Genomic DNA, 25702 nt, shown 5'->3' with positions numbered 1-25702 from the left:
GCCGCGGGGGAGTGCAGGAGTGTAGGCGAGGCGGGCGGTAAGCGACGGATGCGGTCCCCGGGCGAGGTGGGGTCCTGGCTCAGCGCTGGGCTGTGAGCCGGGGGTCAGTGGTCGCGGGCGACCGGGCTGGGCTGTGGGTTCGGAGACTGTGAAGGCGGCCGCAGGCCCGGGCGCTCCCCCGGGAGCCCCGGAGAGCGGCAGGGGCGGGGCTCGGAGGTTCTGGAAGCCAGATGCCCCCAATATGGTCTGAGGCGCTTCCAGTCCCCCTCCCAGGCTTCGGGAGTTTTCTCCGCAGTTTTGGGCCCGCCGTTTTGCGGCCCTGTTCCCGGGCCCCGCTGCCTGCGAGGCCTCCCGCTGCAGGCTGAGTCTCTTCGCGCTCGCCAGCCTTGTCTCACCCCTTTGCCCTCCCCACCAGACCAAATCCAGTTGCACCTCGGCGGTTGTGGTCTTCCTCCTTTGCAGTTGACCCTTCGCCAACCTGCCTTAGAGCTCATGGTTAGAAAATGTGTTTTGCCCTATTTACTTCACTGGGTCTGAAGGTTTTATTTAGTCCTTCAGTGTGAGCACACGCAAGCGTTCTGCTAGGCGCCGATAGTCGTTAGGTAATAAAAATGAGTAATAACTGGCTCTTAAATCGCACTTATTTGTGCCACCTTTTGAAGTGCTTTGCAGCAAGATAACTCAAGTATGATCCTCTCAGCAGCCCTGTGAGCAAGGTGTTTATTCCAGCACGTGCCCTGTTCATGTTTGTCAGCGTGCCCATCCCTTGCAAGAACACCTAAAGCCTGCTAGTTGTGGAGGTGCTCAATAAAAGTTTCTGTTTCAACGGAAAGAAAGCGAGTATCCAAGAGTCGGCAGGGACACAGCAATGGGTGACCTGATCCCTTTGTCTGTATTTATCCTGTGTTCATTGTGAGAAAGTTCTTTAGAATAGACATCTGCCTTCTGACCCCTTAGTCCGGGTTTGAAGTCTGCCCTTCCTGCCTCCCTTCCTGCCTCGCCCCCTGAAAAGCCACCTCCCGGCTGGCTACTCCTGACAACAAATACTCTGTACACTTTCCACATCTAAATCGTGTCAGTCCGCCTCCCTCACTTGCTCTCTCCCCGACGCTGGCCTCTCTAACCCAGGTTTGTTCTGGTCTGAGTCACTGGAAAGCCTCCTAGCCCTTTCAGGTTACAGTGTTTGCCTCTTCAAACACAGCTTTCATCAAACCTACCTCCCTCCCCCAGGAGCACTTTAATTGACTTCCTTTTGCCTGGATTCTGATTTAGCTTTCTTAACAGGGACCCTAAAGTCAGCTTCATCCACAGCCTCATCTAACGTTACAGCGCCTTACTAACTCCACCCAGAAGAGTGGGGTTACCTTCCTTCTGAAACTTCCTCACACAAACCTTCTCCTCCTCTGGGCTTTTCCTCCCCATGTTTCTGCAGCTCTCTGTTTTTCCTTCTGAACCCCATAGTGTGTCCACCATTAGGCCTTTTACTCTGCCTTAAGTGGTCACCTTACTTTTTGTGTGTATTTGGTCCTTTCAAACTGTGGTTCCCTGTAAAGCAGCTACATTGTGTTGCATTGTTTTGTATCTTTGCACCAACTATGGTGATATACATAGAGTAAATGTTCAGTGAATTGTTTTTAAGTAATTGAACAGTTTAGCCCAAGAAATTAAAGTAAAAATAGGTCAGTTAAAGCTGTTAGATCCCTAGGGGAGGAAGTGGAAGCAAATGCAAAACTGCCCTGTAGCTATGTTTCCACAACTCAGGGCTCATAGGGACAAAAAGAGGAAGAAAAAAAAAATCCTCACGATAAAAATATTACAAACCACTCAAAAACACATTCCATTACAAGAGTAAATATGCAAAACAGGAGGATTAATACTCGTGGGAACTTGACGTAATAAGCAATCTGAAAGAAACTTTAAGGGGAAAACAGTAGTTTTCAAATGAAGGCAAAGATAAAGAATAGAAAGTGCTGGAAAAAAAAAAAAGAAAAGGACATTGTGAAAAAAGAAGAGGTATATTTGAAAAGGAATCAAATAGCTCATCTAGAAATGAAAAGTATACTCACTAAATAATTGAGTGAAAGAAAATCTTGCTGAGCATTCCCTCTACTGAGCAACGTGGCAGTATGTACTCAGAGCTATGAAGCAGTTAGCTCTGGACTGGTTAGCGCCTCCCTGTGTATGCCTCCCATTACCCTCTGTGACTGCCTCCTCACAGGGCTTACCGTGCAACACTGTGGCTGCCTGCTTTCCTGTCAGTCTCCTCATTAGACTGTAAGTTCTTGGAGTCCAGGGACTATCCTATTCATGGTTGGCACAGTGCCTGGCACGTGGTAGGAACCCACTAAATATTTGCTAGAAAATGAATGAGCAAATATACTTTTAACAGTTGTACAAAGTTATTTATGGTAGCACCACTTAAAGAATGAAAACTTGGACTTCCCTGGTGGCGCAGTGGTTAAGAATCTGCCTGCCAATGCAGGGGACATGGGTTTGATCCCTGGTCCGGGAAGAACCCACATGCTGCGGAGCAACTGGGCCCATGCGCCACAACTACTGAGCCTGTGCTCTAGAGCCTGCGAACCACAACTACTGAGCCCACTTGCTGCAACTACTGAAGCCCACGCACCTAGAGCCCGTGCTCCGCAACAGGAGAAGCCACTGCAATGAGAAAACCGCGCACCGCAACGAAGAGTAGCCCCTGGTCACCGCAACTAGAGAAAGCTGGCACGCAGCAACGAAGATCCAATGCAGCCAAAAATAAATAAAAAAAAAAAGAATGAAAACTTTAGGGGGCTTCCCTGTTGGCACAGTGGTTAAGAATCCGCCTGCCAATGCAGGAGACATGGGTTCGAGCCCTGGTCCGGGAAGATCCCACATGCCGCGGAGCAACTAAGCCCGTGCGCCACAGCTACTGAGCCTCTGCTCTAGAGCCCGCGAGCCACAACTACTGAGCCCATGTGCTGCAGTTACTGAAGCCTGTGCGCCTAGAGCCCGTGCTCTGCAACAAGAGAAGCCACCACAATGAGAAGCCCGTGCACCGCAACGAAGAGTAGCCCCCACTCGCCACAACTAGAGAAACCCTGCGCACAGCAACAAAGACCCAACACAGCCAAAAAAATAAAGAAAATAAAGAAAAAAAGAAAAAAAAATGGAAACTTTAGGAAGACCCATATGCCCCAAAGTAGGATCAAACAAACAGCAGAGAATTAACAAGAAATATTACTCTTGGGAATTCCCTGGCGGTCCAGTGGTTAGGACTTGGCCCTTTCACTGTCGTGGCCCAGGTTCAGTCCCTGGTCGGGGAACTAAGATCCTGCAAGCCTCGCGGTGCAGCCAGGAAAAAAGAAAAAAAAAAAAAGAAAAAAAGAATACTGTTGAGAATTGCCAGGTATATAGATCACCAGTCCCCGGGATCCTGTGGGGAACTACTGTTACAATGAAAAGAGAGAATACAAAATAGTAAGTACACATTATTGCAACTAAGTTGACATCACACTAACCAGGTCAGGAAGGAACTTGAGGTGATGCCAAGCCCAGCATGAGAGTTCAGGCCGCACCTGGGGAAGCGCAGGTGTCAGAATTTATCCTGGTGTAAAGAAGATGGGTTTGGCTGGATGCAGGCTCCCTGTTTACTAGTTCTGAGCAAGAACGTTCTGGCTGCTGCCTCTGTTCACCTGCTTGCCTGGGGTAGGGGTGGGGAGCACTGGCCTTCCGCCTGTACTGAATTCCTGGGGTCCAATACTCACCTTAACTCAGGAATCACCTCTTGTCCTAATTAGGCTAAAAGAAGGTACATTATAATTGTCATCATCTCAGGAATTCTGGCATATCATGCAGGTCACCAGATGTATTGGCATGCGAGATCACTAAGCCTTCTGGGAGAAACATGGAAGACAACTAAGGGACTAATAGGTCCCAAGGCCTTGGGATGAAGCCTACAAGAGTGAAGACGGGGAAATGGGGCCTCTACACCCTGGGGAGACATGGTGTGTCACGGTGAGCACAGTACTCAGCCCAGGGTCAGAAAGGATCAAGTGCCTGGTTAGTATTCTGCTCTATCATCCTCCTCTTGATGGAGAAAGGTGAGTCCATTTTTTTTTTTTTTTTAAAGGAACTCCTTTATTTATTTATTTATTTATTTTTGGCTGTGTTGGTTCTTCGTTTCTGTGCGAGGGCTTTCTCTAGTTGCGGCGAGCGGGGGCCACTCTTCATCGCGGTGCGCAGGCCTCTCACTATCGCGGCCTCTCTTGTTGTGGAGCACAGGCTCCAGACGCGCAGGCTCAGTAATTGTGGCTCACGGGCCCAGTTGCTCCGCGGCATGTGGGATCTTCCCAGACCAGGGCTCGAACCCGTGTCCCCTGCATCGGCAGGCAGACGCTCAACCACTGCGCCACCAGGGAAGCCCAGGTGAGTCCATTTAAATCTCTTGTGCCCAATGTCTGTTTATCCTGAGAGGTGGGAAGAAGTTTTCTTCTCCTGCAGTAAAAATCAAACATTAATGGGCCATTGCCCCGAGTCTGGGTGAGTTTGGGGATTTAGACGATATCAAGACTTTTCATTCAGTGGAAGAATATTTAGCACTGAAAAGACATGACTACTGATACGGGCAATGACATGGGTGAGTCTCAAAAACATTATTCCAAGTGAAATAATCCAGACACAAAAGAGCACATGTTGTATGATTCCATTTATATGAAGTTGTAAAACAGGCAAAATTAATCTGTGGGGATAAAAATCAGAACAGTGGTTACCTATGGAAGAATGACTGGAAAGAGGCATGAGGAACTTTCTGGGGGGAATAAAAGCATTCTTCATCTTGACTGGGGTGGTAGTTATGTGAGTAGGTACACTAGTAAAAGCTCACCAAACTGTACTCTTAAAATCTGGGTATTTTCTTGTAAGACCATTATTCCTTAATTAAGGAAGAAATATTTCAGGACTAAGATTCTTGTTGTTTCCTTTTAGTGAGTACCTAAGGGTTTTAAAGGGTCAAAATGTCTATTGCACACATTCATGTGAATTCTTACATAACTAGAAAAACAAAACTATTCCCTTCTCCACTGCTTCCCTATCAGCCTGTGGCAGAGTCTGAATCCTTATGTGCAGTGGTATGCTGGTAAGTGTTTAATAACTGGCCCTCTAGGAAAAGAAAAGCCCTGATTCGTAGCACTTGCTGATTCACGTAGTGTAAATATTCTCACCATGGCTGATTTCATGCTGCTAGTGAGATGTCACTGAGCACAGACTTGGGAAGAAATGGGTACAGTTGACTTTCGCAAGCCAGTAGGAGCCAGCTCCAGCACACCCCTGCGGCAAGCCTTTATTGCAAAGCTTCCGGGGAGTCTTGGCGGAGCTGAGGGAGCAGCCGTTAAGCGGTGTGAGGCTCTGGGGTGAGCAGCCATTTCCTATTAGCTTGAACGTGAAGGATGGCAGGAAGGAAGGGACACTGCTCTCAAGTGGTCGTGTAAATACAGCCCCGTTGTAAGAGGGGTCAGCCTTGCAAGATATGGCAGTTCGGCAGCTGTATAACTGGGGTTAGCAATCTGCTGGCAGCTTTTGGATTTTCAAGTGAAAATATGGGTTATTTCACTTAAAATTCCTGAATTCTCTTGGGGAGAACAAAGAGCAAAATCCAGTACCAGAGGGCCTGCACTCCCTCCTGACAAGAACAGGTCATAACAGGATAAAAGCTGCCCCCGTGAGAAGGGCATGGATTCTCCACCCATCTCTGCATCTCAACAACACACCTGCTGCAACCCGGGGTTTGCCTACATGGCTCTAGTTGGAATCTGAGTTTCTAATCCTGGTTTAGATTGTGCAGTCTCTAAGAATTAGTTTGGTTTCTGGTAGAACGGTGTGTGTGTGTGTGTGTGTGTGTGTGTGTGTGTATAGACTGTTACCTGCTGGGTGAGCTGAAGAATATCCATGCACAGCTACAATCCTCCCAGTTGGAGGAACCAGACTTGGCATCTTAGGGTACTCACATTCACTCTGGGTGCCCTTGAGACACCAACGGACAACAGAACCTGGCCAGGGCATTGCCTGGACCCCTGATTCCCACTTCTCGCTGAACATTAGAATCACTAAAGGAGTTTAAAAAAAAAAAACAAAACCTCAGGCCTCAGCCTAAACAGTTGACTAAGAATCTCTGGGGATAGAGTCTGGAAATTAAAATGTTTTAGGGAAGCTCTACAGATGATCCCAATATGTTTTTTTGGGTTTTTTTGTTTTTGTTTGTTTTTTTTTAATGAAGGCACCAGTTAAAGGTGCTTTCTCCTTGGACCAAAGGAAGAGTCACATGTAGCATCCAGCTTAAGTTCTCTTTCCTCCTCAGGTTGTAGTTCCCAGTCCTTCCTCTAAGAAAGGGGGCAGGACAGTGAGAGAGGTGTGGCTTGCTCCCCTCCACCGCTGCTGGGGACCAGGTAGAAGTTGCATCTCGTTCAGAAGACTAGGGCCGGGGTTCCAGCAGGCACTAGAGGCAGAATGAACTTTGGCTCGCAGTGAAGCTGGGTGCCCTGTGAGAGTTCAGAAGGGACAGAAAGTAAAAATGCCCCTTGAGTCCTTCAACCAATATTTATTGAGCACCTACTATGTGCCAAGCACTGTTGCAGTTACTGGGGATATAGCAGTAAGCAAAATAGACAAAAATGCCTGCTTCATGGAGCTGGCATTCTAATGGGGGAGACAATAAACATAATAAAGAAATCAGTATATCAGAAAGAGATAAGTGAGAAAAATAAAGCAGAGGAGGGGGACTGGGAATATGTAGTGGTATAACAATTTGGGGAGTATGTGGGGGTGAGGAAAGCCCTTGGTGAGAAGGTAACACTTAAGCAAACATTTAAAGGAGGCGAGAGGGTGAGCCAGGCGAGTATATGGCAGAAGAGAGTTCTAGATCGAAGGAATGGAACATGCAAAGACCCTGAGGTGGGAGTTTGTCTGGCAGGTTGGAGGGCAGAGAGGAGGTCAAGTCCCTAGAGCAGAGTGAGGGGGGGATAGTGGTAGAAATGAGGTCAGGGAGTTCGGCCTTGTAGGCCATTGTCGGTGGACTTGGCTATGACACCCAATGACACATAAATTGGAGCGATCCCTAATGTAGACCAGGCAAAGGTGGCCCTTGAAAAGTGTGGGGAAACTGAGGCTAGAGTCACGGACATTCAGTCAGCTTTCTTTCTGATTTGCCCTATAGGGGCCTGGGACTGTGATGGGGGGGTCACTGAACCCTGAGATGGGTGGAAAACTGCAGGGTGTATGTATGTGTCACCCTGAGGGGCCGGGGCCTGGGGGAGGAGGCGGGACAGGGCTGGGGCTTGTTGGAACTTGGTCAAGGTGGAGGGCAGACGATGGAGGAAAGAGAACCCTACACTCTTCCATGACCCCTTCCTACATGCTCAGAGTGTCCTACTCCCTATTCAGGAAAGATTTGTGGAGGGCCTGCTATGTGGCAGACACTGTGCTAACTTCTGGGGACACAGAGACACATAAGCCAAGGTCTTGTCCCCTCAGGGTCTTGTAAAGACTACAGCCTCCGGCAAGATTTTAAGAGTGTCATTTGTCACATTTCCTCACATTCCTAGCACTGGGGCTATTTGCCGAAAGGAAAGAAGGAAAAGAGAATCCTGGTGGGAAGAAAGAAGGAATCATGCAGCTCTTTGATGGGAGAAATGGATTTTAGTGGTTCGTTATGTAACAGTTCTCCCAGAAGTATGCAAAAGAGGAGCTTTGTGACAGAGAAGATGCGCTGATGGTGGATCTCGGGCGGGTGGAGAATAACTCCTGCTGGCGTGTGGGGAGATGGGCAGCAGTAGCTCAGGTGGGGAAGAAGGTCACCGGTGGGCAGGGCAGCTGGCTGCTCGGAAACAATCTGTTCTTTCTCCACTCGAAACCTGTCGATTCTCTCCAAGCTGCTCATGTTTCTCCAGCAGGCCTCAAGAAAGGCCCACAGCTGTTTGAAGATAAAAAGAGCCTGATCTAGGGTGTGAGGCCCCACCTGCTGGCCGTGCGCTCGCCCTCTGGGCGCCTGAGAAGCCGCTGCCTAGCACCATTCCTGGGCTTGGGCCTTGCCTTGCTGGCTCCCATCTGGCGCCTCCCTGCCCGCACCCCATTCCGGGGGTGTGGGCGTAGCTCGGCCTCCTGCATGTTCCCTGTTAGGCCAGCCCTGCTGCTGCTTCACCCACCCGGCTGGCCCTGCCTCCTCATTCTGGCTTTCCCAGGACACCACCCTAGGTCCCACCTGAGGCCAGCCTCTGGTGACCTTGAGGCCTTCTTGAATAGCAGGGCGGGGCCGGGGCCTGGCACAAGGCTGACCCAATCCCTGAGAGTACCAAGTCTGAAACTAGATCATTCACACGCCAAAGAAGAAGAAGAAAGAGCGTTTATGTTCTTCACTGACATCCTCCCGGCCACTCACGTCAGGACTGACACATTTGCTGTCTTGTCTTTCAGGCCTCTGCACCCCTAGAACGGACCCTCCCCTGGCTCACGTGGAGGGAGGTTGATTTTGCCGCCCTGTGTTCCTCAAGGTGCTAATGGGCTCTGAATAATCACACCCCCCGGACTGACAGTACAAATTAGGAACACCCAGAGCACAAAGGGGCAGGGGGCACACAGAAGGGGAACTATGGGAAGCTTCCTGGGAAGGTGAACAGCAGGAAGCAGGGCTGCCTGAGCCTGGCACCCAGGCCTGCTGATGGGCAGCCGGCAGCACCAAGCTCTCTCAGAAGATAGGAAGATAAATGCCGGAGGGACTGAACGGGAAAATTCTGACTGTTTGGAGGAGGGGACAGAGGAGACTGGTCTATGAGGGAGGCGAGCTTTTTTCATCCCTCCTCCTCCAAGCCAGGGACTGCTGAGGAAAGCCCACCCCTCCACTGGCACTGGTGGTGTGGCCTCTGCTCATCACATGACTACCCAGACAGCCCACACCCCCAACCCCGTCAGGGCCTCCCGGAGCCTCGTAGGGGCTAGAAGACTGAGGGGGAGGGGGAGGCTGCGAGGGGAGGAGCGGCAAGGGCTGCACCAGACACTGGCGCAGGTTTCAGCCAGCTGCCAGCATCTCCCCTGGATCCGCGTCATCCCTCACTCACAGGCCTGTCTGTCACAGGCCATTAAGTTCTTGGCAGGTGCTGTTTGGCTGAGGCTGCAGGCCAGGTTGGGGGCAAGGGGGTCCCAGGGAACATGCCAGCCTGTCCTCTCTGGGCCTTGGCTCACTGGGGATACGTGCTCCTCTGGGGAGTCCTCACTCTCCCCTGAAAAAGCCACACCCTCACAAACCCCTGGAGATCACACATGTGTGTCTCTCTCTCTCTCTCTCTCTCTCCCTCTCTCTCTCTCTCTCTATCACACATACACACACAACATCCAGGTCCCAAATGTTGACATTTCCTCCCTGGCAGCCCCCAAATGCCCTCTGCTGCCCCAGCGCTGCCAGTGAGAGGCCCTTTGGGTGCCCCTAGTCTGCACACAAAGCCCCATTTGCATCCCAGGGCAGAGCTTTCTTGCCAGCCAGCCAGCTTGTCTGCCGTGTGACTGCCCAGCCCTACAGTTCCTGCTTGGACATCCCTCCCTCTTTCCCTCTGTCTGGGCTGCAGAAACTGAGCTCTTCCATCCTCCTTAAGGCTTGAGAGCAGAACTAAGAGAAGAGAGAGCATGAGGCTTATCTATGCCAAGAACCCCAAGAGCCCTGAAATGGACGCCCCCACTCAGAGAGAGATGTGTTCACGACCATTGAATCAGGGCCTACTCTACGTAAATAAAATTCAGTTCATGTGAAAGCACCTCAGCTCAGCAGACAAAGCCTGCCAGGGCCAGGCTCCTGGGGCCTCCTCAGCCCATGTCCTGCCATTCCCCAGTCCCTAGACACTCCAATGTGCTGGACTCCCTGCCCTTATTCCTAGTCTCTCCCTGGTCTCTCAAGCCCACACCACTTCCTTCTGCTTTGAATGCCTTTTCCTGCCTTCTCAACCTGGAGAGTTTACTCATCCTTCATCCTCAGGCTGCCTCTGCTAGGAAGCCTTCCTTGATAGCACCCTCTGCTCTCTGCAGACTTCAGTGCCCCTTCTTTGGGTGTTCACAGCTTCCCTGTTCAAAGCATTTCCCACATTGTATTTCAGTGGTTAACAGGCCCATCTTCCTCCTTAGACTATGAGCTAAGGGGCAGGGAACAGTGTTTAATCCATAACCTCTACCATAGGGCTGACACATAGTAGATGCTCAAGAAATACTTGCCAACTGAATGCATGACTTAATGAATGGGGCAGAAGAGATCCAAGTAAACAGAGAAGAATACCAGGTCTCTGAGGAGGGAAAGGAATGCCAGCAGTAGATATCAAGGAAGGCTTCCTGGAGGAAGTAAATAAGCTGTTGACAGGGTGGAGACATTCCAGGCAAAAGGAACTGATTGGTAGTGGGTGGGGGGTGCAGGGGAGCCATAGAAAAGGTCTTCTGTCAGGAATAACATTCACTGAGCACCTTCTCTGTACCAGGCCTTACTCTAAACCCTTACACATGGTATTATTTAATCTTCAGAACAACCATAGGAGATTGGCACTGTAATTATCCCCATTTCACTGATGAAGAAAGTGAAGTTCTGTTACTGGCCCAAGGAGTTTAGGTCAGATTTGATGAGAGAAGCAGAACAACCAGAAGTGGTACAGAGTATGGGATTTGACCTTATACAATGGGGCAGCTACTTAAAGAATTGATGCTTCTGAGTCTAAAATCCTCATGGCAGGCAGTGAGGAAGGGAAGATGGATGTGAAATTGGGGAGAACAAGAAGGAACTGAACCAGTGAGGAAGGGCTGGGACTCTGGAGGATGAACAGGCAGCCACGCCGAGACAACTTCGGTGACACAGGTGACCTGCAGAAGAAGTTGGCACGCTTTGTCCTGGAGCTAAACACACACCCGGCCTAGGACTAGACAAGCTGAAGGAGGTCGGTAGAGAACCCACAGATCTGCATCAACACGCGTGAACTGCAGCACCGCAGGACCCCTGCACCAACCACAGGAGCAAGCACAGCTGCTGTGTCCCCTCCTGCCACCATGGTCAGCTTGCAGGAAAGGGAATTCTGGAACTGTGGTTCAGCTTAGCTCAGCTGACACAGCCCAGAGCTACCACTCAAGGTCCCAACCCAGACCTGAATGTGTATAAGGAAGAAATGGCTGGGAAGTTGATCGGAACCAAACCAGGGGGTCTTGGCAGCACTCCAAGGAATTTGGGATTCCTTCTGTGGGATAACAGTGCTGATTTTCAAGACTGTGTGTTGAGTTGGAAGCGAAGGTGGGACGTGCCCCTGGTGATGTCCTGAAGGTGTTGGGCATATTCAGGTTGGGGTGGGAGACAGGAAGAGATGCCTGTGGAACCCTAGGATAGATTCTGAATTGGGTGGAAGAGGCTGTGTGTAAATGAGGGAACCAGAAGCTGAGCCTTGGGTGGTGCCTACAGGCGAGAAGCAAGTCAGGCAGAAAGGCTGGCAGAACTGTGAGGGCCGAGGTCAGGGAGGTGGGAGGACCAGGGAAGCAGAGCCCTGGAAGACTTTTTTTGGGTGTAGGCGTCTTGGCCCTCCTTCTTGGGCAGATGCAGCTCTGATGGTGCCTGTGCCATGTTTGGAGTTGGGCATTTAGTGTGGCCTCCTGCTGGTGCCCCTACCTACTCTCCCCCACCTCTGTGAGGGGCAGGTCCAGATGCTGCTCTGGAAGCCCAAGGCGCTGGCAGCTGAGGGGTGAGATAAGCCTCTGGGCTCAGGGTGTGATGTTTGTCCATCCTGCATGCCTTCTGAGGTCCCACTGTGTGCAGGATACTGGGCTTGGCTGGGGACCAGCCAGGAAGCATGGGCATCTGGGCCCTGCAAGCAGGGAGCTAGCGTACAGTCTGGTGGGAGGCAGAGGAGGAAAGTGGGCCCTGCAGTGGAGGAGAGAGGAGCACGAAGGAGGGAGGCCTCCCCAGACTTGGGAGGAATCCAGGAAGAAGTGGCATTTAAAGACGAATCTGATCAAGCCCCTAGTCTAATCACATCGACAGGAAATCCAGGGACCAGTTCTGCAGTCAGCAGACTGTGGGACCTGTAGGGCCAGGAACCCAATGTCCTCATAGCCATATTGTGTGGGAAAACAGAAAGAACAAGATGAACCTGTGGATGAAAAGAGAGTTAATAGAACAGCCCATTGTAACATGTGGACCTTATTTGGATCCTGATTTTTTTAAAAAATGGTGATCGGTTAGTCTGCTCAGGCTGCCATAACAAAATACCGTAGACTGGGAAGCTTAAAAACAACAGAAATTTATTTCTCACAGTTCTGGAGGCTTGAAGTCCCTGATCAAGGTCTGGCAGGGTTCTGTTTCTGGTGACGACTCTCTTCCTAGCTTGTAGACGGCCACTTAGTCTCAGGTGGCCTTTCCTCGGAGTGTGCAAAGGTGTGGGGGGGGGGGTGGTGCGGAGAGAGAGATCTCTTCCCCGTCTTATAAGGCCACCAACCCTATCAGATTAGGGCCTCACTCTTATGACCACATTTAGCCTTAATTACCTCCTAAAGGCCCTCTTTCCAAATTCAACCACAATGGAGATTAGGGCTTCAATATGTGAATTTGGGGGGACACAATTCAGTTCATAGCAGATGACATTTATGAAGCATTGGCACTTTGCTGACTGGGTATTTGATTATATTGAGGAATTACTGCTAAATGTCTCTTGGGGTATGATAATGGTAACAGTGTTTCATATATATACACATACATGTATATAACATGTATAAAATATATATATGTATGCATGTATAGAGTAATATTGGCATATGTACTGTGATATGTACACAGTACATTATACATACATTATGTGTACATTTTTGCACACAGGAATATATATATTTCCTTATTTTTTATTTATTTATTTATTTATTTATTTATTTATTTATTTTTGGCTGCATTGGGTCTCCTTTCCATCCCAGCCTCCAGTTTACACTCAAGAGGGCAATCCTTTTTCCTAGCTCCTATCATATCCTTTTGGAGATATTCTACACACGACACACAAAGGTACGTGCAAAACTACCTTTCTTTTTTTTTCTGTAAAATATAAATGGTAGGGGCTTCCCTGGTGGCGCAGTGGTTGGGAGTCTGCCTGCTAATGCGGGGGACACGGGTTCGAGTCCTGGTCTGGGAGGACCCCACATGCCACGGAGCAACTGGGCCCGTGAGCCACAGCTACTGAGCCTGCGCGTCTGGAGCTTGTGCTCCGCAACAAGAGAGGCCGCGACAGTGAGAGGCCTGCGCACCGCGATGAAGAGTGGCCCCCACTTGCCGCAACTGGAGAAAGCCCTCGCACAGAAACGAAGACCCAACACAGCCAAAAATAAATAAATAAATAAATAATAAAATCAATTTGCTAAAAAAAATATATAAATGGTAGCGTATAATGTTGTTCTGCATCTTGTTTCTCTTTTTTCTACTTTATCTTTAAAATCATGCCAGATTAGTACATAAAATTTCATACTGTGTAATGGCTCTACTGTATAAACGTACCGTAAATTCATGTAACATTTAAGTTGCTGCCAATTTATGTGCTATCATAACCAAGGCTACACTGAATACTTTGTAGACCTAACATTTCTGCACACAGGAATAAATATATTTGTATAGGCAACAGGAAGAAATGAGAATGCTGGATCAAAGTGCACGTGCATTTAAAAATTTTTTTTAATTAATTAATTTTATTTTTGGCTGTGTTGGGTCTTTGTTGCTGCGCGTGGGCTTTCTTTAGTCGCGGTGAGCGGGAGCTACTCTTCGTTGCGGTGTGCGGGCTTCTCATTGCGGTGACTTCTCTTGTTGCAGAGCACGGGCTCTAGGCATGCGGGCTTCAGTAGTTGTGGCTCGTGGGCTCTAGAGCACAGGCTCAGTAGTTGTGGCGCACAGACTTAGTTGCTCCGTGGCATGTGGGATCTTCCTGGACCAGGGCTCCAACCTGTGTCCCCTGCATTGGCAGGCGGATTCTTAACCACTGTGCCACGAGGGAAGCCTCCTTATTTTTTAGATATGCACCAAAATATATGTGGGTGAAATCATCTGATTTGCTTCAAAATGTGTGTGGCTATAGATGAAGCCAGGCTGACCATGAGTTGATGGTTGTTTGTTGGGTCTGGGTTATGAGTTCATGGGGGTGCATCATATTATTCTGTCTACTTTTGCATATGTTCTAAATTCTCCATAACAAAAAGTAAAAACAAAAAGTGAGGAGGATTATTGAGATTTAGGGTTGGGGGGAGAAGCCAGGCATCTGCTAGAAGAAATTGCTCAGGCAAAGCTCTGAGGGAGTGAGGCTTTTGGGTGTGTGAGGCCCCAGTGTTTCACAGGCGCTGGAGCGTGAAGCTGTGCCAGGCGCTTCGGGTACCAAGATGACTGAGGCTCAGTCCCTACCCTCCAGGACAAAGACCAGTCTCAATGGAGGGCCCTGGCTCAGGGCAAGCGAGACCAGAACCCAGTAGGAGAGCCCTGAAGGGCCTGTGAAGCTTGAATAAGGGGAACAGAAGCAGTTGTCATTGTTCTGGAAGTGCTGGGAGACCAAGTGGTAAAAGGAGGCATCAGGCAGAGACCACCCAGTGTGCTAGGAATAGGGAAGCCTGAGGATGGAGCAGCAAGAATGTGATCATCCAGGCTCCCAACCAAATCTTTGCTGGAATTGTAGGAAACTGACCTTCGCTTTAGAAATCTGACTTCTTTTTGTGTTCTTACTGGGTGACTTTGGACAAGTTACTTAAACCCTCTGATCCTCAGTTTTTTCTTCCGTAAAATGGGGATCATAATAGGGCCCACCCCATAAGGTTGCTGTGGTATTAAATGAGAAAATATTTGTAAACCACTGAAAAGAGTTTGTGTTAGTTATTATTATCATCGGAGTTTCAGGGAGGAAGTTGCCTTCCCTTGGGGCAAGAAGGTGGAGACATCAGTTATTGAAATGAGAGAACCCCAGTGGGGAGGTGGGAACATCATATTACTCTTCTCTGCCAGCCTCTAATAGGTTGGTGATTTATTTTTAATTAAAAAAGCTGTTTTCTTACAGTGGTGAGCAGGGTCAGATGCAGAAAAGAAGTTGTAGAGAAAAGACTAAATAAAATCCACTGGACCTTGTGAGAAAGTGTGGTTGGCCAGAGTGGTGAGTGTCTCAGGCCAAGAGCCCAGTTCCAGAAACTCCCTCTAGGCCCCCGTTGCCCTCTTGGGGTGGCTTCTGGAACAGGGGGTCTACAGGAGTGAAAGGTCAGGCCCCGTGGGGGTGGGGTGGGGCCCAAGCAGGCTCCTCCCTCTGTGGGGAGCACCGGCCTTCCCCCTTCAAGGCTGTGGCTCTGGGACCACTTCCTCTTTCCTCACTCTGAAGCAGGGAGCAGGTCTGCTGAGGCCTCAGGAAAAATGGGACTCCAGGATACCTTAGCACACCTATGACCCCAGGTGGGGGTGGCTGAGTGTGCTGGTTGGAGACCTCTCTCCCTGCTTCAGGGGTAGCTGAGGGCCACCCTGGAGGCCTGCAGGATGGAGGGGGCGAGTAAGGAGAAGCTGTCATCTGTGTCCAATCTGGTGACTGTGTTTGAGAATAGCAGGTATGGGGTAGTGGAGGTGGGAAGGGTCACCATGGCCAACTGGCAGTCTCCCTCGAGCTCCTCTGCCCACCCCTGGGCCCTTGGGCAGCCCAGAGCCTCCCAGTCTCTAGGCTAAGGAGCAGGGCTGCGGCCACCTTGGACCCTCACAGTGAGCAGTTCTCTCTCTGGGCGCTGTCCTGCACACCTCCTCCTGTCTGGGCAGTGTCCACGTCCCTCGGCCATGGGTTCCTTGGAGCATGGGAGAGTGTTGTTGGGGCACCAGGCCTGGGCAGGGGTGAGAGCGTGTGTGTTGATGTGTTGGGGAGAGTCCAGACGTGTGTGTAATTATGAGTGAGTGTGGGTGGACCAGATGCCGTGTTTGGGCTGCAGAACTCCAGCAGAAATAATAGCTAATACTCTCCAGCAGAAATAATAGCTAATACTTATCAAGTGCTTACTCCCTATGAGTAGGATAAATTGTAATGATACAATTTATCATTTAGACCAGGACACAATGGAAACTGAAAGTGAATGCCATTAAATTTTTTTGGTGGGAGGGAGGGGACAATAGGAAAGGTTGAGACTGTCACAGGCAAACCAGGATGTGTGGTCAGCCTACCTATAGGGCACTGTTCTAAGTGCGTTTGCTACTTATTTCATTTAATCATCTAACAGCCTATTGGGGGTAGGTTCCACCTCTATACCCATCTTACAGATGAGAAAGGGGAGGCACGGAGAGGTGGGGAGGCTTTAAGTGCTTTAAGTTCATGGGCAAGGAGCAATGCAGGGGCTTCCATCTGAAGGGAGAAGGCTGGACCGGATGTGTGGAGGTCATTGTGTGTCTGTATGTGACATTAATCCACTCTGCAGGCATTTCTTAAGCCCAGGACTGTGTTAGGGATTGTGACTGTTGTAGGTAGGGTTCTCTGGAAATAGACTCCGCGGTAGAGATTTGCTTCAGGAAATTTACTGGGTAGGCTTTTGGGAACAATACCTGTGTGGGTGAGGGAGGCAGCTTTGGGCACAGGGAGAGGTTGAACTGCCGAGCACTTGCCACAGAGGCTGCAGCCTGTCCCAGAGAGCTCTGGAGCTGGAGGCCTCTCAGGCTGTTCCAGATGAGGCAAAGGGCTAGGTCTTTGTACCCCCACATGGACTAGTCATTGGATGTGGACTTGACCTTAGATGAGGTAGCTCTCTTCCAGAGAGGGCAATTCCCAGGGAAGGACTCAGTCAATAACCTGTCAGCCACCATACCACCAGCAGCTAGGGGAAGAGTGCCTCAATGCTGAGGGGGTGTGGGTGGCACAGCACAGCATCGCACAGGAACTGTATCGGATGCAGGAGCCTAAAGAATGATCCCTGCCCGGAGGACTTCTGTCTTTGGTGCTAAGCTCATGGAATGACCATGATGCCGGGTCATGGACAGTAGATATCCTGGGAGAGGCCTTAACGCTCTGCTAAGTGTACTCAGAGCAGGCAAAGCCTCCTGTGGGCTTCATGGTGGAGGCAGCATAGACGTGGACCTAGAAGGGCAGTTCAGCTTCCTGAGCGGGTGACCTGACCCTGCCTCTCCCAGAGGGCTTTGCCGGGCATGTTCTGTTCAGCACCGAGGACAGCTCTAGGCAGCACCTTCCTGGACCACCACCCCACTCAACACGCCAGGCATGCCCAGTGGAGACCCTCAGCATGTGTGCTCTGCCTAGGCAGCACTCCTAGCAGGAGGAGGCAGCCCTCAGACCAGATGGGGTCAGAGGAGGTCTTGTCGGGAGGGTGAGAGTCACCCCTTACTGTGTGAGGGGCCCCATGCCAGCTGCCTTGGCCTGGGCTTTCTTGTGAGGCACTTCCTTTCAGTGCCTTAACTGATCTGAAACTGAGGGGTGAAGAGGAAACAGAAGCTGGCCTGGGCACTTGGAGAGAAATGCAGAAGCTGAAACCAAATGTAGAACGAAAAGCCTGAGACTCAGCTAATTCCACGAGCTGCAGACCAGTGGGCTGAGGAACCGTGGTGCACTGGAGTGCCAGAGAGGGGTGGAAGAGCCAGTGAGGAGCCATGGGGGACTGGGTCCCAATCCTGTCTCTGCCACCAACCAGGGTGTGACGTGGGGCAGGTCACGTTGACTCTCTGCACCTGTTTCTCCTTGACTCACATGCGGAGGGGCAGTTTAAGGCTCAGGCTCGGGAGCCAGCCTGCCTGATCTGAATCCCACCTCTGCCCCCCTCTTGCTGCAAGATCCTCTCTTTTCCTAGCTGCAGAATAGGGGTAATGAGAAACTTTCTCACAGAGTTTTGAAGATTTTGTACCTGTCTGGTCCTCCATTTCCCAGCCTGCCTTTCTCATAAGGGTGCCCACCCTGTGCTGTCACCACAAGCCTTTCCACACCAAAGGGAATGGGTCCCAACCCAAGTCGTTGGATATATTCCTTGAGGGTGACCTCTGTTATCTAAAGAATTTAACTGGCTGACAAATCCAATAGGTAGGATAACAAAGCCACACTACGAAAGCTCATCCCTGGAGGGAGAGGGAAACTGATCCCAGGCTGGCTTTTCCCACCACTAGAGGTGTGGAGGGCGTAGCTCACACTGAAAAGCCCCAGCTTTATCAGCTCTGCCCTCCCTTTAGAGTGTTCTATGGCTCCCACCTTCCCTTGATATATCAGTTACTGGGGTTTTAGGGGATTTCCTGCTTACAGAGACTTAAAACCAAGGGTGAGGTCCACAGGCGAGGTGATCTGGGAGGGCACTTAAAACCCTCTATGTGCAAAAAGAAGGGTTCCTAGCTGCATTTTAAACAGGGAAGTGTGTTGTTCCCCAGAAAACAAGACACAGTCTACGCTGACTCATTTTGAAGACTGGAGTTCCCTCCAAGAAAGGTGTTGGGGAGGGAAGTAGAAGTCTCAGTCAGTTCTCCTGTGCACCAGGTACTCAGAGGCCAGTGAACATCTGTGATTTGCATTAATTGCCCCAAAATCCCCACCAGAGAGGTGCTATTCTTCTCCCTACTCTGCAGGCTGGAAACCCTCAGGTCTGCTGTCTTCTCCTCAGGACCCCGGGAGCAGCACCCAGAGTCCACGGCCTGGAGGCCGGGCATCACCACCCTGGGTGCAGGCCTCCTTCACCCACAGGGCCATGGGATAAGCCCACCGTGGAGGAGGCCGTGGAGTCCGGGCCCAGGACGGTCAGCAGGAGGTATCTGAGCTCCCTGAAGAACAAGCTGTCCAGCAGGGACTGGAGGAAATCTTGCCAGGCTAGGACCTGCCCCGGCCCAGGGACACAGGTGCCCGAGGGGTAGAAGTGGGGAGCTGGGTGGGGGCCCCTCCACTGACCTCCTTCCCACACATACTCTCCCAGCCAGAGCCAGCACTTCCCCAGGTGGGGTCTTGTGTGTCCAGAGATCAGCTGAAAGCTAGCTTCACACTCACCCCACCCTTAACGGCCTTTGATTAAGTGTCTACTATGCACCCCGCTGCTGGCATTATTTCTCATACCCCTCACTATAGGAGTCTTTTAGGCATGGAAATTGAAACTCAGACAGCTTAAGGAACTTGTCCAAGGCCACACAGCTTGGAACCTAGTACCTTTCCCAGGGGCGGCCTCCGTTTACCCACTGAAGGGGGCAACAGTGCCAACTAGAAATAGAGGTCAGCGCTAATTCCTGCCCTTAGACTCATCCTGGGCAGGTCACCTCCCTTCTCTGGGTTTCAGTTTTCTTGTCTGTGGAATTTAAGGGCTCGGCTGCACGAGGCTGTGCACCCTGGAGCCGGACTACCAGGGTACACGTCCCAGCTTTTCTGCTTACTATGTGACCTTGGGCAAGTCTCTTTAACCCCTTTGTGCTTGTTTCCTCATTTATAAAATGGGGATGGTGATCATAGTAGTACATACTATGTACACGGGTTATCAGTTGCTGCATAAAAAACTACGCCAAAATGTAGAGGCCAAATAGTTTATTATTTCTGACAGTTTTGTGGGTTGATTGGAATGCTATTGGATGGTTTTTCTGTTGGTCTCACTTGGAGTTTGTCTTAGTCAGCTCGGGATGCCATAGCAAAATACCACAGACTAGGTGACTTAAACAGCGGAAATGCATTTTCTCACAGCTCTGCAGACTGGACATCCAAGATCAAGGTGCTGGCAGGGTTGGTTTCTGGTGAGGCTCCCTTCCTGGCTTGTAGATGGCCATCTTCTCACTATGTCCTCACACGACCTTTTCTCTGTTCACATGCTCTCCTGGTGTCCCTCCCTCTTATAAGGACACCAGTCTTAATGGATTAGGCTCTACCCTTCTATCTCAATTAACTTAATTACTAAAGGCCCTATTTCCAAAATATAGTCACATTGGAGGTTAGGGCTTCAATGTATTGATTTGGGGACACAATTCAGTCCATAACAGGGTCTCTCACGTGGCTGCAGTCAGATGTTGGCTGGGGTGGGAATGCCCAGGATAGCTCATCTCCCAAGCCTGGTGCCTGGGCAGGGACAGCTGAAAAGCTGTGCTCAGCTGGGATGCTGGCACAGCTGGACCCCTGGCTCCCTCTCACTGTAGTCCCAGGGCCTCTCCTCTCCATGTGGCCTCTCCTCTCCATGTGGCCTCTCCATCAGGGCAGCTAGACCTCCAGATGTGGTAGTTCGTGGCTCCCAAGAGAGCACAAGTGGAAGCTTCCAGGCCTCTTAAGGCTTAGGCGCAGAACTGGCACAGCCTCACTCTGCCCCATTCTCTCAGTTAAATCGATCCCAGCGCCAGCCCAGATGAGTTGCAGGAGTGCATGAATCCCGGGAGGTATGTTTCACTGGGGCATCTTTGGATACTGCTCCCATCAGAGGAGACCAAAGCTCTGCTTCTCCTTCTCCTCCCAACTCCCCTGCAGGAGCCTGAGGAGAAGAGGATCGTCCAGGAGCTGCTGGAGACAGAGCAGGCCTATGTGGCACGCCTCCACCTGCTAGACCAGGCCAGTGGCCAGGACGCCCCCTCCTGAGCCCCAGCACCTGGGTGTCCTCACCCGACCCCTGCTCTCCCTTCTGACCCACCTCACAAGAGCTGAGAGTTAGGACCTCGGGGTTTGATTCAAGGAAGCCTTAGTCTTTTAACTCCATTGGCCGGAGTTCAGGCAGAAATCGGGATTTAGCTCATTAGCGCCACTCCTGGTTCCACCGTTGGTGCCTGGGCTGGTCTCACAGGAGTGGAGAACACACCAGCCAGTCCTTCCAGGCCCCACACAGCATCCTCATCTGTCATTCCAACTCCCAACATCCTCACCATTGTTAGCCCTTCACACTTTCTTAAGGAGCCCTAAGGCGAGAGGGTTAAATCACTGAACATCAGCAGTGGGATCTTGAGCCTGGCGAAGTCCAAGACTTGACAGACACGAGATAGGCCCATTTCTGACATTCATCAGCTGCCAGCCTTTGGCCAAGTCCCTGTGTCTCTAGGCCTTGGTTTGCCCATCTGTGAAGTGGCCAGAATACAATCTTCCCTGCTTCTCTCTCTTCCCAGGGTTTTTGTGAGATTGATGGGAGATTAAGGAGGTGGAAGCATTCAGCAAGCTTGGGAGGGACCCCAAAGCCCCTGGGACTGTGCTTGTCTCCCCCTGGGCTGGTGTTGGGGGTGGAGGTCCTTCTCTGCCACAGGCCCAGTGACCCAGCGGCGGCTGTAGGTGTTCTTCCAGGAGCTGCTGAAGGAGGCCCGCAGCAGCAAGGCCTTCCCCGAGGATGTGGTCAGGCTCATCTTCTCCAACACCTCCTCCATCTACCAGTTCCATGCGCAGTTCTTCCTCCCAGAGCTGCAGCGGCGGCTGGACGACTGGTGAGGTCCAGCAGGAGCCCCTGAGGCCCCCGACCACAGCCCTGGTCAGGTCCGGTTGCAGCCCCCAGGGAACTGGGTTTGGCCTATTATGCCCCTGCCCTTGCTGTGTGGCCATGACTCTCCTCCTCTGGGCTTGCTCTGTCTGCACAGTGAGGGGCTTGGACGAGGCGTGTGTGTGTGTGTGTGTGTGTGTGTGTGTGTGTGTGTGTGTGTGTGTGTCCTGGAGAAGGGGATGGACCAGGTCCTCACTAGGCTGAATGACTTAGGAGGCAGTGGAAATAACCGGCACTAACTGAGGGTTTCCTACTTGCCCTGCCTTGGGCTTTACACCTATTAACTCGCTTAATCTTCACATCAGCCTGCTGTGTGATGATGGCATCGTGGTTATGCAGCAACCCCTCTCTGTTTTCAGAGATGACCACTAAAGTATTTAGTGCTGAAATTACTATCTTGCCAAAGAAATGCCATGATGTCTGGGATGTCCTTTAAAATTCTTTGTTAAAAAAGAATCTTAGTAATTGTAAAGTCCAGGGACGCATATATAGGGGTTCGTTATTCTTTTTATTTTATGATTGCTTAAAATTTTTTGCAATACTTTTTTTTAAAAAAGACAACCCTGTGAGGTTGCCTACCATCATGCCCAGTTTTTTCAGACGGGAAAATTAAGGAATAGAGAGGCTAGGTGACTGGCCCAAGAACACACAGCTAGAGTAAGTGGTGCAGTTGGAAATCAAACTCAGGCAGGCCAGGTCCAGATGGTCAGTCCTTACTGCTCTGCTGTAACAGTTCCTGGGTCGAATGACCTTTTCTTACCTCTCTGAGCCTGGATTTCCTCCTCTCTAAGATGGGCCACTGACTGTCCCTCCTCCCCCACGCAGGGTTGTGAGAATTAAATGAGATGAGACATGCACCGAATCTTGGGCAGTGCTTGGCATGTGGCCCTTGTTATTGTTACATGAACAAGCATCCGGTGGTTATTGAACGCCTGCTGTGGGCCTGACACTGTACTGGGCCTTTGGAGGAATCCAATCCGTGGGAGAGAACAGCATCTGCCCTCAGGGGGTCTCACAGTCTAAGGGGGAGTGAACCACACACATGTGTGAGGATGACACGCCCCCCTATACCTGCACCCAGAAGTGCCGCAGAAAGGCTGTGTTGCGGGGATGAGGGGAACCTCACCTAACCTGACCCTGTCTGGAGTCAAGAGAAGAGGTCCCCAGACTGAGGGCAGTACCTGGTGCCCCTCCTGCAGGATGACCACCCCCCGCATTGGCGACGTGATCCAGAAGCTGGCCCCCTTCCTGAAGATGTACAGTGAGTATGTCAAGAACTTTGAGCGAGCCGCCGAGCTGCTGGCCACCTGGACTGACAAATCTCCACCCTTCCAGGAGGTTATCACCCGCATTCAGGTGAGGTTGGGGCGGGGGCGGGGCAGAGCCTGCACTGCCACCCCCAGTGTGCAGTGGCTCAGGTTCCCCAGTGATTTTGGGTACCTCCCTGGCTCAGTTGCTGCGCACTCCCCCGACCCTCAGGGGCAGCCTGACCCACCCCTTCCCCCTTTCACCCCCACGCTCTCCCTCCCCCACTCCCTCCCCAAGAGCAGCGAGGCCTCGGGCAGCCTGACCCTGCAGCACCACATGCTGGAACCTGTGCAGAGAATCCCACGCTATGAGCTGCTGCTCAAGGAGTATGTCCAGAAGCTGCCAGCCCAGGCCCCAGACCTGGCTGATGCCCAGAGTGAGGACACCCCCAGGGAATCCAGGGGGTTGGGGAGGTTCGAGCCACTTCCATAATTTATGGAGCACCTACTAAAATGGTTATTATGACCATCAGCCATCAACATTGACCGCTGGTACTTCGTAGACATTGTCTATAGCATCAGCCACTTTTTTATAGACATTAAGGCCCAGAGAGGTTAAGTGACTTGCTCAAGGTCACACAGCCAAAAAGGAACAGAGCTGGGATTTGAAACCATGCCTTCACCCTCTGGATCTGGGGGGCATTGAAAGTCACAGAAGCCAACGGCCTAAGCCCTGTCTTTTGGTGGCTTCTAGTCTCTCCACTCTGGGTGGGAAATGACCCCCATCATCCAAATACCTCATGTGCCAGGCTACAGGGGAGGGCTGCTCCTGGGGGTGCTCATGGAAGGCCCTGAGGCCACTTGGTTAAGCCTCAAGGACCTCCTGCCTCAGCCACAAGCCCCGTATTTTCAAGGGGTAACTCTGGCCCTGCCCCCATTTCAGAAGCCCTTGACATGATCTTCTCAGCAGCTCAACACTCCAACGCAGCCATCACTGAGATGGTGAGCATCCCAGCCCTCGGAGTAGGAGCAGTGGGCATCCCCAGGGGCCCTGTCACCTCCTCCCTGCAGCTCTCAGCCTCCCCCAACCCACCCAGGTCTCTGTATCTCCTCATCCCCTGATCCTTCCTCACGACACCTTGCCCACCTCCCCCTCACACCCTGTCCCTGTCCACACAAGGCAAACCTTCCAGAAGCAGGCAGGCCCTGCCTGGCCTCGGCTGAAGGTGCACCTCCTGTCCCCAGGAGCGGCTGCAGGAACTGTGGGAAGTGTACCAGCGCCTGGGCCTGGAGGACGACATAGTAGACCCCTCCAACACCCTGCTGCGCGAGGGCCCTGTCCTCAAGATCTCCTTCCGCCGCATCGGCCCCATGGAGCGCTACCTTTTCTTGGTAGGGGGATGCTGGGGGGCCTGTCCCACACTGGGGAGGGAAGTCCACGGGCCCTCTGCCCCAGGTTCTGCCTGCCTGGCATCTACCCAGCTGGCACTGCAGGATGAACAGGGACGAGCCTGCTTCTCTATCCTTCTCTGCTTTGGCACCCAGGTGACTTGGGACAAGTCACGTGCTACCTCCAGGCCTCAGGAATTTCTAACTGAGGGGGTTCCCAGACATGCCCTGGGAAGCAACAGAGTCAGAATTTGAGCCCAGTCTGTTTGGCTCCAGAGCCTGTGGTATCAATTTGTGCTCTAGAGAGTATACAGCAGGAGGGAATTAGGTTGGCTGCTAGGAAGAATTGCCCTGGTTTGCACTGAAGAAGCCAGGGTATCTCCTGGAGATCTGGAAACTGGTCCCACCTGAAGGTTTTGGGGAGGGAGCTACAATCTCTCATAAGCCCCTGCCACCCTTGGCCCCTGTGAGAAAGGCCTCGTAGATTTCTGAGGTCTGATGAGGTCCCTTGATGCCCACAGGTAGGGCAGCCCTTCAGTGACCTACCTGTTGGATTGGGGCTAGACAACCACTTCCTCATCACACCTGTGAGGTCCTGTGAGCTGGCCCAGCAGGTGGTGAGAGGGGAGGGAGACCCAGTGGGGCTCAGCCCACGCCCAGGGAAGCCTGCCTGATTGTCCTTCCTGCCCTTGCCACTGTGCACACACTCATGCTTGTGTCTCCTGCAGTTCAACAACATGCTGCTCTACTGTGTGCCCAGGGTAATCCAGGTGGGCGCCCAATTCCAGGTCAGGACCCGTATCGACGTGGCCAGCATGAAGGTAAGAGGCACCCCAACCACCTTCGGGCTTTACCCCAAGGGTGGGACCGAGTATGGGGAGTAGCAGGAGGGGCCAACCTGGGTCTCAGTCCAGGAACCCAGGTGTGTCAGGTCCGGGGCAACATGAAGGTGGAAAAGTTTTGGGGTTAGATCTCTCCCACCTGGCCTCCCAGCCTTCCTGTCCAGGGCCCTTCCCAGCTCCCAGCTTTGCTCTGCTTTCCCTACCATCTACATCAGTATTTTGAAAACTTTAATACGTGCATGAATCCCCTGGGAGTCTTGTTAAAATGTGGGTTCTGATTCAGGAGGTCTGGAGAGGGGCTGGAGATTCTGCATTTCTAACCAGCTCCCGGGTGATGCCAGTACTGCAGCTCCCCAGGCCACACTTTGAGTAGGAAGGGTCTCCACTTTCAGCTCAGCTGCTGACTTGAGTGTGTCCCCATCCAGAGATGGCCACAAATGAGCGGAGACAGCACAGCAGTCCATAGTAGTGCCCATTGACTGGGCGGTCACTGCGGGTTGGGTTGGGCCCTAAATCATCCCACTGGATCCTCTTAACAGCCCTGTGATATAGGGGCAGTTATTATCCCCTGCATTTTTTTGGTTTTTAAAAATCTTTTAAAAATAATAACTTTATTACCTAAAAATATAGATAATACACATTCCAAAATCAAACTATATCAAAAATATATGCAATATATATTGCATATATATGTACCCCATCCCCTAGTTCCCCTTCCTGGAGGCAGCCTTTGCTTCTTGTGAGGACTTCCAGAGGTAGTCTTTGCATACACAAACTAATAACATATTCATTATGGCTTCCTTACTT

At 51.4% G+C, this 25702-nt stretch overlaps 1 protein-coding gene across 6 annotated transcripts in view; it reads left to right on the top strand.

Annotated features, from left to right (window-relative positions):
- Window positions 1-4: 4 nt before the first annotated feature.
- FGD2 (FYVE, RhoGEF and PH domain containing 2) overlaps window positions 5-25702 on the top strand; it is a 43223-nt gene continuing 17525 nt past the window's right edge. For 3 of the 6 annotated variants that reach the window (XM_061195106.1, XM_061195105.1, XM_061195110.1), the window contains exons 1-10: window positions 5-37; window positions 3841-4085; window positions 18607-18838; window positions 20430-20510; window positions 21216-21364; window positions 22617-22773; window positions 22963-23101; window positions 23608-23666; window positions 23910-24056; window positions 24782-24874. In XM_061195106.1, the coding sequence (XP_061051089.1) occupies window positions 3961-4085; window positions 18607-18838; window positions 20430-20510; window positions 21216-21364; window positions 22617-22773; window positions 22963-23101; window positions 23608-23666; window positions 23910-24056; window positions 24782-24874 (1182 nt within the window). In that variant the 5' untranslated portion in view covers window positions 5-37; window positions 3841-3960. Of the gene's footprint in view, window positions 38-3840; window positions 4086-4296; window positions 4411-18571; window positions 18839-20429; window positions 20511-21215; window positions 21365-22616; window positions 22774-22962; window positions 23102-23607; window positions 23667-23909; window positions 24057-24781; window positions 24875-25702 lie in introns of those variants that run through there. The other 3 variants (XM_061195109.1, XM_061195108.1, XM_061195107.1) reach the window with 3 other exon arrangements.

This window comes from Eubalaena glacialis, chromosome 7 (assembly GCF_028564815.1).
Source record: "Eubalaena glacialis isolate mEubGla1 chromosome 7, mEubGla1.1.hap2.+ XY, whole genome shotgun sequence".
NCBI classification, from domain to species: domain Eukaryota; kingdom Metazoa; phylum Chordata; class Mammalia; order Artiodactyla; family Balaenidae; genus Eubalaena; species Eubalaena glacialis.
Note: the sequence above shows the minus strand (reverse complement) of the source record. Positions and strands in the feature narration are given on the sequence as shown.